Here is a 19,490-nt window from a genome sequence, read left to right on the forward strand (position 1 = left end):
TTAGAGACAGGAGGGGACAGGCTCTTTAGAGACAGGAGGGGACAGAGCTCGTTTAGAGACAGGAGGGGACAGAGCTCGTTTAGAGACAGGAGGGGACAGTGCTGGTTTAGAGACAGGAGGGGACAGAGCTCGTTTAGAGACAGGAGGGGACAGAGCTCTTTTAGAGACAGGAGGGGACAGAGCTCTTTTAGAGACAGGAGGGGACAGAGCTCGTTTAGAGACAGGAGGGGACAGAGCTCGTTTAGAGACAGGAGGGGACAGAGCTCGTTTAGAGACAGGAGGGGACAGAGCTCATTTAGAGACAGGAGGGGACAGAGCTCGTTTAGAGACAGGAGGGGACAGAGCTCGTTTAGAGACAGGAGGGGACAGAGCTCGTTTAGAGACAGGAGGGGACAGAGCTCTTTTAGAGACAGGAGGGGACAGTGCTGGTTTAGAGACAGGAGGGGACAGAGCTCGTTTAGAGACAGGAGGGGACAGAGCTCGTTTAGAGACAGGAGGGGACAGAGCTCGTTTAGAGACAGGAGGGGACAGAGCTCGTTTAGAGACAGGAGGGGACAGGCTCGTTTAGAGACAGGAGGGACAGAGCTCGTTTAGAGACAGGAGGGGACAGTGCTCGTTTAGAGACAGGAGGGGACAGTGCTGGTTTAGAGACAGGAGGGGACAGTGCTGTTTAGAGACAGGAGGGGACAGAGCTCGGTTTAGAGACAGGAGGGGACAGAGCTGTTTAGAGACAGGAGGGGACAGAGCTCGTTTAGAGACAGGAGGGACAGTGCTCATTTAGAGACAGGAGAGGACAGAGCTCATTTAGAGACAGGAGAGGACAGGGCTCGTTTAGAGACAGGAGGGGACAGAGCTCGTTTAGAGACAGGAGGGGACAGAGCTCATTTAGAGACAGGAGGGGACAGTGCTCGTTTAGAGACAGGAGGGGACAGAGCTCGTTAAGAGACAGGAGGGGACAGTGCTCGTTTAGAGACAGGAGGGGACAGAGCTCTTTAGAGACAGGAGGGGACAGAGCTCGTTTAGAGACAGGAGGGGACAGAGCTCGTTTAGAGACAGGAGGGGACAGAGCTCGTTTAGAGAGGAGGGGACAGAGCTCATTTAGAGACAGGAGGGGACAGAGCTCGTTTAGAGACAGGAGGGACAGAGCTCTTTAGAGACAGGAGGGGACAGTGCTGTTTAGAGACAGGAGGGACAGAGCTCGTTTAGAGACAGGAGGGACAGAGCTCGTTTAGAGACAGGAGGGGACAGAGCTCTTTTAGAGACAGGAGGGGACAGAGCTCGTTTAGAGACAGGAGGGACAGAGCTCGTTTAGAGACAGGAGGGGACAGAGCTCGTTTAGAGACAGGAGGGACGAGCTCGTTTAGAGACAGGAGGGGACAGAGCTCGTTTAGAGACAGGAGGGGACAGTGCTGGTTTAGAGACAGGAAGGACAGAGCTCGTTTAGAGACAGGAGGGGACAGAGCTCTTTAGAGACAGGAGGGGACAGGCTGGTTTAGAGACAGGAGGGGACAGAGCTCGTTTAGAGACAGGAGGGGACAGAGCTCGTTTAGAGACAGGAGGGACAGAGCTCGTTTAGAGACAGGAGGGGACAGTGCTGTTTAGAGACAGGAGGGGACAGAGCTCGTTTAGAGACAGGAGGGGACAGAGCTCTTTAGAGACAGGAGGGGACAGAGCTCTTTTAGAGACAGGAGGGGACAGAGCTCTTTTAGAGACAGGAGGGACAGGCTGGTTTAGAGACAGGAGGGGACAGAGCTCATTTAGAGACAGGAGAGGACAGAGCTCGTTTAGAGACAGGAGGGGACAGAGCTCGTTTAGAGACAGGAGGGGACAGAGCTCATTTAGAGACAGGAGGGGACAGTGCTCGTTTAGAGACAGGAGGGGACAGAGCTCGTTAAGAGGAGAGGACAGTGCTCGTTTAGAGACAGGAGGGGACAGTGCTCGTTTAGAGACAGGAGGGGACAGAGCTGGTTTAGAGACAGGAGGGGACAGTGCTCGTTTAGAGAAGGAGGGACAGAGCTGGTTTAGAGACAGGAGGGGACAGAGCTCGTTTAGAGCAGGAGGAAGAGCCTTAGAGACAGGGGACAGTGCTGGTTTAGAGACAGGAGGGGACAGAGCTCGTTTAGAGACAGGAGGGGACAGAGCTCGTTTAGAGACAGGAGGGGACAGAGCTCATTAACAGGCAGGAGGAATAGAGAGCTGGTTATGGTCCTGACAGTGGGGAACACGCTGCCTGTATGTGCACATGTGTACGTGCTAGCGTGCACGTCTGTGTCTGCACACTGGCCCGGGTGTACGCGGTGTACAGAGAGACATGACGGATAGCCACAGCGGTTTATTACTGCACGCTAAAGCCAGACAGCCACAGCGACCAGCCCAGAAGGCAGCGCAGCCCAGCCCAGCATCGCGCGTCACACACAGACTGTGTCCAAAGTGATGGGCCGGATTCTCGCTCGAGCACGTTTCACACTCTCATTCAGCCTCCCCAGGGTCAGCCAGTTGACCGGTGTTTCTTTCTGTCTGAAATCTTTGAACAGCCTGTCATAGTTGGCCATAACAGCTCTCTCTGTCTCTCGCTTTCTCTCTCGCTCTCTTCTCCTCTCTCTTGGTGCGATGTTCACATGTCTGCCATGTCAAAGGCTAAATGTGCAGTCACTTTTATTTCTGTTATTGTTTCATTCATTTTCTCAGCGCACATCTTCATCTTTGTACGTGCGTGCAGGTCTCAGTGTTGTATATCATTAGTTATTGGCTTCACAGTGGTGACCATATTTATCATGATTATATTTGCCAGCACTGAGCACATGGTTGGGGGTCATGCAGGGTAGACGTCAGGTACTCGCGTGCAGATTATTTTTTTGATCAGTCAAGGAGAACTAGCCGGAGGTCAGAGGTCAAACGTCAGTCACTCTCCCCGTTCCTGTCTGCCTGCTGGGGCCTTTGGAATGGTTACGTGACCGGGAAGTCCAGGGCGGACACACTGTCAACCTGTTAATCCATACACACACACACACACACACTCTCACACACACTTGCACACACACACACACACACTCACTTGATCACTCACTTAAGATGTTATTCAATTTTGCTGCGCAGACAGAGTTCACATTTTGTGTTTGGGCACGTTATATATTTATATTTTATGTTAGGGCAATTTTATTTATTTGTTTATTTTACTGTGACTGTGTCTCTACATGAAAATGAAATGCGTAAAGCACTTTTCGCGTCAAATTGTGCCGGCGATAGACTTTTAAAAAATAAAATAAAAAAAGAAAAATTTGCAGTAATGGTCTCAGTTACTGACAAACGTTTATGCTAGCAGAATGATGTGGAGGATAATATAATCACATGCTAATTCTAATCATAAATTAAGGGAGTCATTGGTGCCTGATGTTCAAAATTCCCTCATTTCTAAACAATGATTTTCATCAAATTCAATTAAAGTAAGTAGGCCTAACGGTTAACCATAACTGTTACCATAGCGGTAATGTCATGGTAACATGATCTGTGGTGCAGTTTCTTTCTCCTCCTCCTCTTTTATTTTTTGAAAGAAGAATTTCTCTGTAGGCTTCTCATCTCTGTCAGGAGTGAAAAGTTAACATTTTCATTAGCTAACTCTAGCTATCTATCCTAACGTTAGCTGGGTGAATCTTGATGCTCGCTAAATGCTAGCTAGCAAACATTAATCCAAATAATGTTGATGACTTTGCAGTCTTGGGTAAGGCAGAGAACACATTCTTTTCAAGAAACAATGCATGACAACGGCTAAATTTTAGCGATTTTTAAAAACCTGAAATATTTCTTTACCTGACACAGATAGACGCACGACTGTCCTTCTAACTGTGTTCACTGTTACACACTGATCAGTCCTCCCTGCTCTGTTTCTACATACACCTCCGAGAGGGAGGGGGAGAGCCAGTTTACGCACTGAAATGAGTCGGCTGCATGTCACTTTGACATTTAAAAGAAAAAAATAACAAATAATAAAGTATACAGTGTTGCCTGTAAAAAAAAAAAAAATTAAAAAAAAGCAGCTGAATACCAAAAAACATTTTTGGGTGGGAGTATATGTATTTAGTCATATATTCACTATATCGGACGCTCTGCTATAGCAGATTAAAATTTACACATGAAATCCTTGATCCCCAGCACTGGACGAGCAGTTTGGGGTGACACTGCTTCTCTGTTTTTTATTTTTAATATTAGGCCCTTCTATTTATCTAATTATTTTAGTTTCATTAGTGAGCCATTACATTTTCAAAAAAAGCTTTTCTTGTCTGAATTTTCGCCCCTTTTTGCATTTCAGTCAGTTTCCCTGACGGTTACTAATGAAATGTTTACTCGTTGAAGTCCAGCAGTAGTGTGCTGCCTGTCATGCAGCATCTACACAATATTGTGGTGCACGCTTTTTTTTTTTAAATACCTGTCTGCTTTTAAAGAGCAAATGAAATTTTCCAAAGGTCAGTGTTGTCCGTGCGCTATTGATTCTGTGTTTTCCCAGCCCGGAGTTTGTAGCGGTCAGTCTTATTTCACTCTGGGTGCAGCAGGCGGTAATGAAGTGGCGTTTGCTGGTACTTTCTGTTTGATGACTGTGATGTCAGCGCGCCTTTCGGGGTTTGGCGTCCCCTGCGTGCGCGCGGACCTTTCCGGAAGGACTCCGGCTCCGTTGGCGTTCCTAAGCAGACGGAGAGCCCCGGTCAGTGCTCGCTGACCCTGCTCACGCTGGGAGGAGGAGAAGCAAAGCGCTTTGTTGGTGTGCTGATCATCGCCTGGGTGGGTCACGCCCCCCCCCTCCCCCACGCACCACCCGCCCACCCCGCATATGCATTTCAATCAGTACTGAGTGCATCCATGTGTGTGTGTGTATGCATGTGTGTGTGTGCATGCGTGCGTGGGTGTGTGGTCCATACAGTATGTGTGCATGTGCATGTGCATGTATGTGAGTTGCATACAGCCTGCATATGTGTTAATCATGCAGGTGTAGTGAATAGGTTCTGAGTGCTTGCATGTGTGAGAGAGGGAGAGTGCTAGGGGCAGAGAGAGAGAGAGATAGAGTGAGTTAGTGGGTGTGTGAGTGAGTATTAGAAGTAGGGTGCACTTTAGACTATAGATTGGAAGAAGGCTTTTTCACAAAAATTCTGAAATATCAACCACTGGGCCAGACAGTTACACAACTGAGCTACGAGTGCCAGCTTCAAGTTCTTATATTTGGTAGTTTTGGCCTTGTTCATAGACTAGCGGTTAGAGGCCTACCGATGGTGGGGCTGACAGATAAAAGGGCTATGCAGCTAGAAGCTAGCTACTCATTCTTTGCTGTTATTGGAAGTTCTTTAATGATAATGAATATATAGTTTTGTATGTGCAAACATTGTTTATTGCTAAACTGACACGTATGATATCATTACACATCTAAGAACATAATTAAAACAAGCATGCGTGCAAGAGAGAGAGAGAGAGACACTGCATATTCTCGCTCAGAGCATCAGCTATTCATTCCCTTGGGAGCTGGTCTCCTCCTCTCTTCTGGAGATGAGATACAGCGCTGTGTCTCTCCTCATCCTCACACCTCAACTACAAAGCCAAGTGTCTGCACGTTCCTCTAAACTGTTCTGAGATCTGTGACAGGGGGCTTGGAACAGTCCCCCCTCCTCTCAAATCCAGGCCCCTGCATGTCCCCCCTAAACTGTTCTGAGATCTGTGACAGGGGGCTTTGAACAGGCTCCCCTCCTCTCAAATCCAGGCCCCTGCATGTCCCCCCTAAACTGCTCTGAGATCTGTGACAGGAGGCTTTGAACAGCCCCCCCTCCTCTCAAATCCAGGCCCCTGCATGTCCCCCCTAAACTGTTCTGAGATCTGTGACAGGGGGCTTTGAACAGTCCCCCTCCTCTCAAATCCAGGCCCCTGCATGTCCCCCCTAAACTGTTCTGAGATCTGTGACAGGGGGCTTTGAACAGTCTGCTCTCCTCTCAAATCCAGGCCCCTGCATGTCCCCCCTAAACTGTTCTGAGATCTGTGACAGGGGGCTTTGAACAGTCCCCCCTCCTCTCAAATCCAGGCCCCTGCATGTCCCCCCTAAACTGTTCTGAGATCTGTGATGGGGGGCTTTGAACAGTCTGCTCTCCTCTCAAATCCAGGCCCCTGCATGTCCCCCCTAAACTGCTCTGAGATCTGTGACAGGGGGCTTTGAACAGTCTGCTCTCCTCTCAAATCCAGGCCCCTGCATGTCCCCCCTAAACTGTTCTGAGATCTGTGACAGGGGGCTTTGAACAGTCTGCTCTCCTCTCAAATCCAGGCCCCTGCATGTCCCCCCTAAACTGCTCTGAGATCTGTGACAGAGGGCTTTGAACAGGCCCCCCTCCTGTGGCCAGAGCTGAACATCACCATCGTCATCTTGCGACTTGTGTAAGAGTTAAAAAGAGAGGAGGTGGACGGAGAACAAAAGATGCGATGGCGAGATGAGTGAACGGAAGACAGCGGATCACGGGAAAGGCAGGGAGGGAGGGAGGGAAGGGGGGCTGGGTTGCCATGGCCATGTGAGGTAGTTTAGTCCTGCGTGTAGTTTCCACATTTGAGTGCTTGAGCAGACTGTTAGTGAAGCTGCAGGACCAATCGCTCACAAAAATGAGGTCATAGTGCTCACGCCCTGACCTGCGAGTGTGTGGAGCGGAAACTGTGCCTCAGACCAGAAGGGCTGCAGGTTTGAGCTCACAGCAGCTTATCACTGTGTGTTATGGACTGTATATGTGTGCAGTGTTTTTGTGTGAATGTGTGCATGTTCCTATGTGTGTGTGTGTGTGTGTGTGTGAGAGATAGAGAGTGACTATATGTCAAATATTCCTGTGTGTATGCGTTTGTGTGTACACTTTTTTGTGTGTGCACTTGTGTTTTTCTGAACATGGATTCTGAAAGGTCCCTCAGTGAAGGTACTAAAAGGGTTCAGTATCCGTATGTCCGAGTGCTGTATTCAATCTCACGCCAGGCAGATCATTTGAAAGGCCGGTGGGTCTTGTGAACAGAGATCTGTGATAGATGTGTGCGCTGGACCCAGAGCGTGTGCAAGTCCTTGGACGTGTTGGGGGCTGGGGGGACAGTGGGGGGGGGGCTTCCCTGCAGCTACCTGTGGATGGCCTGCCCAGAGAGAGGGAGCATGCTGGGAGTGTGGTTCTGATCTCGACGGGGGGGCGGGGGTCTGGAGTGTGTGCTGCAGGTACTGGGGTGGAGCTGGGCTTTGATCCTCTCCCACCTACCTCTGAGCTGATAGAGGAGCCCTGCTGAGCGTCCCACCCCTGTACCGGCGCGGTCCACTGCCACCACCCATCCCATCTACCGCCGCTGATCTCCTCTGCTCCCTCTGCTGCTCATGCTGTTCCCATCTCCTCCCTCTGCTGCTCATGCTGTTCCCATCTCCTCCCCCTGCTGCTAATGCTGTTCCCATCTCCTCCTCCTGCTGCTCATGCTGTCCCCATCTCCTCCCCCTGCTGCTAATGCTGTTCCTTCTCCCCCTGCTGCTCAATGCTGTTCCCTTCTCCTCCCTGCTGCTGCTTCATGCTCTGTTCCCTTCTCCTCCCCCTGCTGCTCATGCTGTCCCCATCTCCTCCCCTGCTGCTCATGCTGTCACTCTCCCGCATCTCCTCTCCTCCCTCTGCTGCTAATGCTGTTCCCATCTCCTCCCTCTGCTGCTAATGCTGTTCCCTTCTCCTCCCTCTGCTGCTCATGCTGTTCCCATCTCCTCCCCCTGCTGCTAATGCTGTTCCCATCTCCTCCCCTGCTGCTCATGCTGTTCCCATCTCCTCCCCTGCTGCTCATGCTGTCCCCATCTCCTCCCCCTGCTGCTCATGCTGTCCCCATCTCCTCCCCCTGCTGCTCATGCTGTTCCCTTCTCCTCCCCTCTGCTGCTCATGCTGTTCCCTTCTCCTCCCCTCTGCTGCTCATGCTGTTCCCATCTCCTCCCTCTGCTGCTGACATAATGAAAGGAGACATTTGTGAGGGATATCAGACTAACAGATCCTGTTGTCTGTCTGATACTGTGCACCAATCAGAAGAGGCAGGCAGAACATGTGACTCTCCTCTCTGACCCCACAGGTCCAGCGCTCGCGGAACAAGCAGATGCAGGAGATGTTTCCGGACGGGTTTGGGATTCACCACGCGGGGATGCTGCGCTCGGACCGTAGCCTGATGGAGAGCATGTTCTCTAAGGGCTACCTGAAGGTGCTGGTGTGCACCGCCACGCTGGCCTGGGGGGTCAACCTGCCCGCCCACGCCGTCATCATCAAGGTGGGGGAGACCTCATTGGCCTGCCTGCGCGTGTGTGTGTGTAAGAGTGTGTGTGTGTGTATGTTAGTGTATTTGTGTCTGTGTACATTTGTGTGTATGTGTGTGTGCGCGTGCCCATGTGCGTTTGTACATCTGAGTCTCTGTATTGTGTGTCTTGTTTTGTCTGAGTGGGCATGTGCTTCTTTGAGAGAGACATTCTCCTGGTACATGTGTTTTCTGGATTTAATGTAACTGGAACATTGTGAATGATAAGTCCTGTTTGGGCGGCAGTGTATTATAATGGGTAAGGAGTTGGTCTTGTAACCCTTGGCAAGGTATATATCCAGCTGTATAAATGGATGCAATGTAAATGTGTACAGTAGTGTGAGTGTGTAGAGTAGTGTTGGGGCTACAGAAAGCTGCTTTAGTGCTGCTCTGAGGGTGTGGCTTGGCTTCACAGGGCACCCAGATCTACGATGCCAAGCGGGGGACGCTGGTGGACCTGGGCATCCTGGACGTGATGCAGATCTTCGGGCGCGCCGGGCGCCCGCAGTTCGACAAGTACGGCGAGGGCACCATCATCACCTCCCACGACAAGCTGAGCCACTACCTGACCCTGCTCACCCAGCAGAACCCCATCGAGAGCCAGTTCCTGGAGAGCCTGGCCGACAACCTCAACGCCGAGGTACGGAGACGGCGCCGTCCAATCGCACGCCTCGCTTAAACAGCGCTGTCCAATCGCGCGAATCGCTCGTGTGCTGCTGTCAAATCAGAGTCTGTTCCGCCCGGCCGTTTATGTTTTTAAATAAAATTCAGTACAGTGCAGGTAAAGGAAATTTCCGGAGATAAATGCCATAGAGAATGAACAGCTGCTCCAGCAGTTGGGAAGCTGCTGAAGATGTGGTAGCCTTAGGCATCGCTAAGAGAAACAGGCGGATCTCTCTGAAGATACGCACTCAAACTGCACTCGAGAGGAGCGGCTTGAAGAGGTGGGCTTTCAGTCCGTATCTGAAGACAGCTGGTGACTCTGTGATGCTCCGACTGCTGTGCATGCAGAAACTCCATCCGCCACTGGAGGGCGCTAAGAGCGAGCACGGCTGTGAATAGAACAGCAAAATAAAGGGGAAGTTGCCCAGGGATTCTGCTGCTCGCCGGATTCCTGGTTCTGAGCGACGTGTGGACCCTCTGACCAGCGACGCGTTCCTGAGCAAGGCAGAGACTTTTTTTTTTTTAATGGAAGGAAATATTTTTTTAGAGATTGAGTGAAATTTATCGAATGCAACGTTTGCTTTTCTAGCTTTCATATGGGGTCATGCTTCTTGTTTGTCACTCCTTACTGTTCCATCTTCTGTGGTAAACAGGCGTATTCACAGTCTGCTGATATGCTTTTCCTTGCCATTAGATGGCAGCACCACAAAGGAAGCCGTACAACAGGGTGGTGAGGGGGGCTTGGGGGTGGTTGGGGGTGATGCTACTAAGTGTGGGGAAACGCACAGTAGGTGGCGCCAAAAGACTGAGAACGAGCAGCGTTGGTAAGCCTCGCGCCTGCAGAGCTTTGAGATGCGCACGGTCTAAACACAAACAGGCCAGCTCTGCTTTCCATTTCAGGGCCCCGTAAAAGAAAATAATAATCTCCCTTTGACGATTAATTTTACGCCCCAGCTCGCAGATTCGCACACATCTCGCCGGTGCCGCACCGCTTTGTTCTCACATGGCCGGTTGAGAGAGGCATGAGGGAGGTCACGGGAGAGATATATAGGGCTATGAATCGGTTAGCTGTGTTAACATGCAGCCTACTTATGTAATCACTTAGATTTACAGTGTGGCTTTATAGCGCTCGGATATAGCTGGTTGTAAAATGGTAGTTAAGTTCATGTAAATTATGCCGGATAGTTTACATTCAAAGGACATTCATCATGATAGAAGACCGGATGTGTGTGTGTGTGTGTGTGTGTGTCCGTTTTAAGGTTTATGGCAACGTGTGTTCGTTTGTGTGCAGATATACGCCCTCACATGTGAGCCTTTGTGAACATGTGCAGGTGTGTGTGTGTGTGTGTTCCCTGTGTGTCTGCAAGTATGTGTGCGTGCATTTTTAAGCATATGTCTCTGCCATATGTGTATGCGGCTGACCATGTGTGCAAGCATATGTGGCTGCGTGTGTGTGTGCGTGTGTGCGTGCGTGCGTGTGTGTGTGTGTGTGTGTGTGCGTGCGTGTGTGTGTGGCTGACTGGGCATGCATGTCTGACTCTGTGTATGTTTTGTGATTGTGTGTGTAGTGTTTGTGTGTGTGTTGTATCGTGCTGTGTGTGCATGTGTGTTTGTATGTGTTGTGTGTGTGTGTGTTTTCTGTGTGTGTATGTTTTGTGTGATGCTGTGTGTGTGTGTGTTGTGTGTGTGTGTGTCGTGGTGCGTGCGTGCGTGCGTGCGTGCGTGCGTGCGTGCGTGCGTGCGTGCGTGCGTGCGTGCGTGCGTGCGTGCGTGCGTGCGTGCGTGTGGCTGACTGTGCATGCATGTCTGACTCTGTGGTCATGTTTATATGTGTGAGTGTTTGTGTACGTGTGTATACGTCTGTGTGTGCATGTGTGAATTTGTATGTTTGTGTGCATGCGTGTGTGTTTTGTGTGTGTGTGCTTTGGTGCATGCGTGTTTGTATATGCTCGTGTGTGTGTGTTTTGTGTGTGTGTATGTTTTGTGTGCATGTGTGTGTGTTTTGTGTGTGTGTGTTGTGTGTGTGTGTGTGCCTTCGGCGCATGTGTGCCTGTATTTTGTGTGTGTGTGTGTGTGTGTGTGTGTGTGTGTGTGTGTGGGTGTGTGTGTGTGTGTGTGTGTGTGCGCTTCGGCGCATGTGTGCCTGTATTGTGTGTGTGTGTGTGTCATGGCTGTTGCCACATTAAGACTGTTCCAGTGAGACTTAGCAATGCCAAAATTAAAGATGGATCTTCTGCTCAGCATAGCTTTTCCACCGAGTGCTCTGTCACATCAGAGAGAGCGGAGAGAGAGAAAGGGGGTGGGGGAGGGTACGAGAGAAAAGAGAGAGGCTGGGTGGGAGGGAGCGAGGGAGGGAGGGAGCGAGCGAGGGATGGGGAGAAACGGATAGAGGCTGATGCAAGAAGCAGACGGGCTGCAGGTATTTGTATTGTGTGTTTGCAGATTATGCCCAAACGGGCGGCGATTCAGAGATCCCCTCAGTGACTGCCGTAATATGAACAGAGAGATATCTCCAGCCCCCGCTCTGAGGAAGCAGACGCGTCCACGCTCGCCTGTCCCTGTGTGTTCCGTACGCACGCTCGCCTGTCCCTGTGTGTTCCGTACGCACGCTCGCCTGTCCCTGTGTGTTCCGTACGCACGCTCGCCTGTCCCTGTGTGTTCCGTACGCACGCTCGCCTGTCCCTGTGTGTTCCGTACGCACGCTCGCCTGTCCCTGTGTGTCCTGTACGCACGCTCGCCTGTCCCTGTGTGTTCCGTACGCACGCTCGCCTGTCCCTGTGTGTTCCGTACGCACGCTCGCCTGTCCCTGTGTGTTCCGTACGCACGCTCGCCTGTCCCTGTGTGTTCGTACGCACGCTCGCCTGTCCCTGTGTGTTCGTACGCACGCTCGCCTGTCCCTGTGTGTTCCGTACGCACGCTCGCCTGTCCCTACGCGTCCTGTACGCACCCTCGCCTGTCCCTGTGTGTTCCGTACGCACGCTCGCCTGTCCCTGTGTGTTCCGTACGCACGCTCGCCTGTCCCTGTGTGTTCCGTACGCCGCTCGCCTGTCCCTGTGTGTTCCGTACGCATGCTCGCCTGTCCCTGTGTGTTCCGTACGCCTCGCCTGTCCCTGTGTGTTCCGTACGACGCTCGCCTGTCCCTACGCGTCCTGTACGCACGCTCGCCTGTCCCTGTGTGTTCCGTACGCACGCTCGCCTGTCCCTGTGTGTTCCGTACGCACGCTCGCCTGTCCCTGTGTGTTCTGTACGCTCGCTCGCCTGTCCCTGTGTGTTCCGTACGCACGCTCGCCTGTCCCTGTGTGTTCCGTACGCACGCTCGCCTGTCCCTGTGTGTTCCGTACGCACGCTCGCCTGTCCCTGTGTGTTCTACGCACGCTCGCCTGTCCCTGTGTGTTCCGTACGCTCGCCTGTCCCTGTGTGTTCCGTACGCACGCTCGCCTGTCCCTGTGTGTTCCGTACGCACGCTCGCCTGTCCCTGTGTGTTCTGTACGCACGCTCACCTGTCCCTGTGTGTTCTGTACGCACGCTCGCCTGTCCCTGTGTGTTCCGTACGCTCGCCTGTCCCTGTGTGTGTTCCGTACGCACGCTCGCCTGTCCCTGTGTGTTCCGTACGCACGCTCGCCTGTCCCGTGTGTTCCGTACGCACGCTCGCCTGTCCCTACGCGTCCTGTACGCACGCTCGCCTGTCCCTGTGTGTTCCGTACGCACGCTCGCCTGTCCCTGTGTGTTCCGTACGCACGCTCGCCTGTCCCTGTGTGTTCCGTACGCACGCTCGCCTGTCCCTGTGTGTTCCGTACGCACGCTCGCCTGTCCCTGTGTGTTCTGTACGCTCGCTCGCCTGTCCCTGTGTGTTCGTACGCGCGCTCGCCTGTCCCTGTGTGTTCGTACGCACGCTGCCTGTCCTTCGTCCCGCTGTCTGTGTTCCGTACGCACGCTCGCCTGTCCCTGTGTGTTCCGTACGCACGCTCGCCTGTCCCTGTGTGTTCCGTACGCACGCTCGCCTGTCCCTGTGTGTTCCGTACGCACGCTCGCCTGTCCCTGTGTGTTCCGTACGCGCGCTCGCCTGTCCCTGTGTGTTCCGTACGCACGCTCGCCTGTCCCGTGTGTTCCGTACGCCGCTCGCCTGTCCCTGTGTGTTCTGTACGCACGCTCGCCTGTCCCTGTGTTCCGTACGCACGCTCGCCTGTCCCTGTGTGTTCCGTCGCTCGCTCGCCTGTCCCTGTGTGTTCTGTACGCACGCTCGCCTGTCCCCGTGTGCGTGGTCGCTGTCCTGTCTGTGCCTGTAGCACCTCGCCTGCCCTGTGTTCCGTACGCACGTGCCTGTCCTGTGGGCCAGATGTGGGTGAGAACCACAAGATGGCGGAATTACTAAAGGAGGTCTCGTTTTGAAGAAGATTGAAACGAGGCGTGTGTGTGCGTGTTTATGTGCGTGTATGTGTACGTGTGCGTGTGTGCTTGTGTGTGTGTAATGTTACATATTTCCTCAAGGCCAGAGCCTGAATGAGGAAGCGTTCTAGTTTCCCCGGTTTCGACTGGCGGCAGAGCCTCCCTTCGCTCACGCTCAGACCCGCTAGGAAATGGAACAGAGCGGCGGGCGCAGTTGCACTCGGCAGACAGAGGGGGCAGTGTGTACCAGTGAGTGGCGCCCCTCCTCGCTCTCGCTGAGGAGCCGGGGATGTGGGAGAATGTGTCGGGGATAAGACCACGGGATCCCGTACCTGAGCAAACGGGGAACGCAAAGATTTTATTGTGTTTGTTTTATTCGCCCGCTCGCTAAAAGGACACCCCAAACCCCTCCTCCCCCTCCCTATCCACCAACCCCCCGATCTCGTACGACTTCACACGCCTCTGATGCACTCTGGAGAAAAACACGCTCTGTTTTCCTGCCGAAGAGATTCGGCAGGCAGATTAAAGTTCTGTCACTCTCTACCACAGCTGTCCTGATTCTGCTGCTCGCTGGATTCGCGTTGTTTCATTCGATTCATGTGGGGTATGAATCAGTCATTCTGTCCTACGTTCTAGTGTGCATTCTCTTGTCAGAGGAACAACAGAAAAACGGTTCTGTTTTGATGCAGCATGCCCGTTCTCAAGGAAACTTCATTCTGTAAAAATACTGAATTTGTTTGCTTTTTCTTACAGAAGTTTGAGCAGGTTTCCTTGTAAAAATATTTACAACAGATTTTTTTTTTTTTTTTTTTCATATTTTTTAGTTAGTTTTTTCCTGTTTTTTTATTGTGGCTGTTGAAATCCTCATAACTGCTTTCCCTGTGGAAATGTGTACAGTTTGCTACTCTAAATGCAAAAGAACACTGTAGGACACACGCATTCTGCTGGCGGTGGGAGCGCCACGCGTCACGAGAATCGGGTTCGAGGCCGTGACTTAAAGATCCGCTGAGAGAAGGCCCATTCTGCTGCGTGTGCGTGATGCGCTCTCTTAAAGCTCGGCAAGCGTAGAAGTGTCGCTTCGCGTTCGGCCAGCGATGAAGCGTCCTCGCGCAAGCTCTGGTTGTGTAGGAGCGGTGTGTCAACAACCGTCATTACCTCCTGGTAAAAATAACACACTTTGGCTAGCCTGCAGAAACAGAGTTTGTTTGTTTGCTTTTGTTTTGCCCTGGTCTATCATTTTTTTCTGTTTTTGTGAATGTTGTTTTTTCGGGGCTCATTCAGAATGTGTAATGTATGTCCGGGCTTCTCCTGTGTCTTTGTTCACAGGAAGTGGTTGTTTCCGCTGGTGCGACCTCTGTTAAATATGTGCATATTTGCCTGCCGGTCATAACAGTACACAGAGACGCTCCTAGCACAGTTATAGATTTCCTTAATGGCCGAATCTGAAGGAAAGCGCCGTTTGCGACGCTCTGCGCATTAATAAAACATGAACCCTTTCTGCTCTACGAGCTGGGAGAGGGGCGGAGGGAGGAGGTACTGGGGGAGGGGTTTCCTGTGTTCTACATTTAAGTGCAGACTGAGCCGCACCGGATTAGTGGTCACTGTACGTGTGCTTCTCATGTGTGCTGCACAGATACATGCATAGTTTTAATGATGTCATTGGGTGGGGGCTCTAGAGGTGTGGCCAAGGGGAGTGTGCTTTAAATGCTTTTTAGGTGATTGTGTCAAATTAACCCCAGGCTTACTATGTATAGTATGGCTCCATATTACACAATGTTGAGCATGCCAGATAACATTCATGATAATAATACACTTTACATAATACCTTTCATTGAAGGAAAGAAGGTACTTCCAAATGGAATAAAAACAGAATTCATGAGTATAAGGGTAAGGATGAATCCAAAATCATACCTGATATATGGTGTGAAAAATCACTATGTCCACTATGTGGCTGAGGTTTATTTTTTATTTGTTTTTATTGATATTATTGTTTTAAAATTGTGATTGCAACATTAAAAAAAGAAGTTTAAGTACATGGCACAATGTTCCTGAAACTTCTTTGTTTTAAATTTGTGTAAAGAGATGTTCTCTCTCTCTCTGCTCCCATAGGTGGCTTTGGGGACCGTCACCAACGTGGAGGAAGCTGTGAAGTGGCTGAGCTACGCTTACCTGTACGTGCGAATGAGGGCCAACCCGCTAGCCTACGGCATCAATCACAAAGCCTACCAGGTACCCTTCACCTTTCACCTCTGACCTCTCGCAGACCACGCACCTATCAGCTACAGAGCACCTCTGACCTTCCAGCTTTGATCAGCGGCGCGGCCGAACTGGTATAAAACGCCTCTCTGCTGTGACCTCTGACCCCCGAGCCTCGGGGTGTGATTAATGCAGAGCCCGGGCGTGCCTGGCGGAGCGGGTCTGTCCTTCTCTCGCACGTCCGGTTACCTGCAAGGCCGCACAGGTGCGCCGCACCTTTCACCTTTAACCTTTCACACCTCGTCGCCCGCTGTTTTTTACTTTGGCATTTGGCCACCCTCCCCTCAGCCACCGAAAGAGGACAAATATTTGCCCCCCTCCCCCCACACCCCGAGCGTGAGGCCCCCCGTTACTGTGAGAGAAACCGTCCCTGTGAGGAAGCGGCCTGCTATTGTTCCTCCAGCCTCTCTCTCATGCACTGATTTACTCTCCCGGACTTTCCTCAGCTTACATTTATCACCCCACTCTCTCCTGCCTTTTTTTCTTTTTCTTTCTGAGGGGGGAGGACTGTTTGCCCCCAGATACCATATCCTCTCCATCGACTGCTCAACCCCCCCCCCCCCCCCCCGCAACGACTTTGCTTCCTATGACGCGGCCCCTGCCCATCTTCAGGGGATTTTCCATTGCCTGATATCCCACCCATAACACCGTTCCCCATTCGGTACCTCTGAGACGGGTGTCCACAGGGAACTTACAATAAGCCCGTTCGGCTGGTTTAAAAGTAACACAGTAAAAGGCTGAGTGCGCAGCTTGAGTCAGGATTCTGACATCACCGGGACATGCCGTTGTTCATTTGCTGAACGTGTGCCCCTCATCCAGAGTGATCTGAACACTTAACATTTCTATGGTACCCATTTATCTGCTGAATGTTCTCGGTGGGGAAAACGGGACTGACTCCCCTCACTGCAAAAAATAAGTCAATCTCAAGTATTTTGGCCTTGCTGTATATCTAGACTTTTTTTTTTTTGATTTAATGTTGTGAAAACTACTAGACTTGAGACAGGTTTGACTGACTTTAGATTTGCTACTGGGGTAAGAAGTTACTGTTTGCTTGACAAATTATCACTTGCCAAGCAGTACCTTAAAAGAAGCTAATATTTTCTGCTTGAGATAAAAAAATATAAGTCTCATTACAATACTAAAACACAATTGTCAAAACAGATTATTTTTGTAGCGCTGGGATTTGAACCTTTAAACTTCAAAGCCAGTACCACCAGACTACAGTGTCACCTTGCAGATCACAGTCGTATCCGTTAGAGAATGGAGCGCGTTTCTCTTTCCCGTCCCAGATGGATCCAGGCTTGGAGCTGTACCGCAAGGAGCTGGTGGTGGAGGCAGGCCGCAAGCTGGACAAGGCCCGGATGATCCGCTTTGAGGAGCGGACCGGGTACTTCTCCTCCACGGACCTGGGCAGGACTGCCAGCCACTTCTACATCCGATACAACACCATAGAGGTACGATATGCGCATAGGTATCATGTACAACACTAAAGATACGTGTGATGTAACTCTGTGTCTCAGATACACCATAGAGGTACGATATGCGCACATGTACAACACTAAAGATATGCGTGATCTAAATCTGTGTTTAAGGTACATCACCATAGGGGTACGATATGCACATAGATATATACAACACTAAAGATACGTGTGATGTAACTCTGTGTCTCAGATACACCATAGAAGTATGATATGCACATAGATGTCATATACAACACTAAAGATGCGTGTGATGTAACTGTCACAGATACACCATAGAAGTATGATATGCACATAGATATCATATACAACACTAAAGATACGTCTAAATCTGTGTCTCTGTTACAGCACCATAGAGGTATGATATGTACATAGATATCATATACAGCACTAAAGATACAAGTGATGTAAATCTGTTTAAGGTACACCACCATAGAGGTACGAAATACACGTAGCTATCATACACAACATTAAAGATGTGCGATAGAAATCTGTATATCAGGTACAGCACTAGATGCATGATATTTACCTGTATAAAAAATGACGCAGCATAGATAGAGATATACACCTACACATCAGTTCGTCCTCAAAAAAAGCCTAGCGCTTCTAGTGTTAAGCACCATTGAGATATGATGTACTCTGACATGTCAAATAGAAGGCAGTAGATTTATGCCATACACCTACGCCTCCCATTCAACTCCACAGAAGCATGATGTGCACTTACATGTCAAATTCAAACGCCACAGACACACGAGCTGCTTCTCTAGTTCAGGCTCTGTACTATGTGTGTGTGTTATACACACCTTTTCCTCTAATACATAATTGTCAAGTTACATTTGCATGCATGCATTTCCATTGAGTACAGCCTTCCATGGGGGCGAGCTGTGCACTCCAAGCTCAAAAACACTGTAATGAGGACATAGTGTGTACCACAGCGTGGAGCGCAGGCCCCTTTGTGTAGCATTTAACACAGCTCCGCTGCTGCCCACATGTGGAATGTCTGAACGCCAGTTTCTCTTTTTCCACATGAAGACTTTCAACGAGCTGTTCAATGCCCAGAAGACCGAGGCCGATATCCTGAGCATTGTGTCCAAGGCGGAAGAGTTTGAGCAGGTCAAGGTGAGGACTCCTGTGTGTGTGTGTGTCTTTGTCTGTCTATCTGTGAGAGATTAAGTCTGTATGCCTGTTTGCACATTTATCTGTGTGTGTGCGTGTCTGTCTGTCTGTCTGTGAGAGATTGTGTTCTGTCTGAGTTTGTATGCCTGTTTGCACATTCATCTGCACGTGCGTGCGTGTGTGTGTGCGCGTGTGTGTATATGTGTGTGTGTGTGTGTGTGTGTGTGTGTGTGTGTGTGTGTGTGTGTGTGTGCGTGTGTGTATATGTGTGTGTGTGTGTGTGTATGTGTGTGTGTCTGAGAGGTCGGCACCCTGCTCAGCGGTGTACTACCCACACCTCTCCCATGTTTCATAAACACCAAATTAACTGATTAAGTCATTTGTTTTACTCTCATCCACAAAATCAGATTAAACATTAAAATCTCATTAACTTCCCTACAGAATGAGACTGTTAACTCTTAATGGAAACGGCTGGGCCGTAAAATACAGCTGCCACACACAGTAGCTCTGCACCTCTGCACTTGCTGGGATTTTCTCTCAGTGTTTTGAGCAGGTCTTTGTTCCAAAGCGCAGAGTTTCACACAGTAAATGAGGAAGTGTCCTGGCTCATGTGTACTGACTCATGTGCACTGGCTCATGTGTTCTGGCTCATGTGTACTGGCTCATGTGTACTGACTCATGTGTACTGGCTCATGTGCACTGGCTCATGTGCACTGGAATCTCATGTACTGGCTACAGTGACTGGACTCATGTGACACTGGCTTCATGCACCAGGCTTATGTACTGGCTCATGTGACTGGTTCTCTAGTGTTTCCTGAGCTCTTTGCACTGTCCATAGTGCATGGTCATGCACTGGCAATGTGCACTGGGTCATGTGTACTGGATCATGTGCACTGGCTCATGTGTACTGGCTCATGTGTACTGACTCATGTGCACTGGCTCATGTGTACTGCCTCATGTGTACTGGATCATGTGCACTGAATCATGTGCACTGGCTTATGTGTACTGGCTCATGTGTACTGGATCATGTGCACTGGCTCATGTGTACTGGCTCATGTGTACTGGCTCATGTGTACTGGCTCATGTGCACTGGCTCATGTGTACTGGATCATGTGTACTGGCTCATGTGTACTGGCTCATGTGTACTGGCTCATGTGCACTGACTCATGTGTCACTGGCTCATGTGCACTGGTCATGTGTACTGGATCATGTGCACTGGATCATGTGACTGGCTCATGTGTACTGACTCTATGTGTACTGGCTCATGTGTACTGGCTCAGTGTACTGACTCAT

The 19,490-nt window shown here is 50.6% G+C and overlaps 1 protein-coding gene across 1 annotated transcript in view; it reads left to right on the top strand.

The window, feature by feature from the left end:
- Positions 1–19,490, top strand: part of ascc3 (activating signal cointegrator 1 complex subunit 3) — a 236,487-nt gene that overhangs the window by 157,601 nt on the left and 59,396 nt on the right. The window contains exons 15-19 of the mRNA XM_064344119.1: positions 8,083–8,274; positions 8,714–8,938; positions 15,457–15,576; positions 16,893–17,057; positions 18,114–18,200. Coding sequence (XP_064200189.1) covers positions 8,083–8,274; positions 8,714–8,938; positions 15,457–15,576; positions 16,893–17,057; positions 18,114–18,200 — 789 coding nt within the window. The remainder of the gene's footprint in view (positions 1–8,082; positions 8,275–8,713; positions 8,939–15,456; positions 15,577–16,892; positions 17,058–18,113; positions 18,201–19,490) is intronic.

This window comes from Anguilla rostrata, chromosome 1 (genome assembly GCF_018555375.3).
Source record: "Anguilla rostrata isolate EN2019 chromosome 1, ASM1855537v3, whole genome shotgun sequence".
NCBI lineage: Eukaryota > Metazoa > Chordata > Actinopteri > Anguilliformes > Anguillidae > Anguilla > Anguilla rostrata.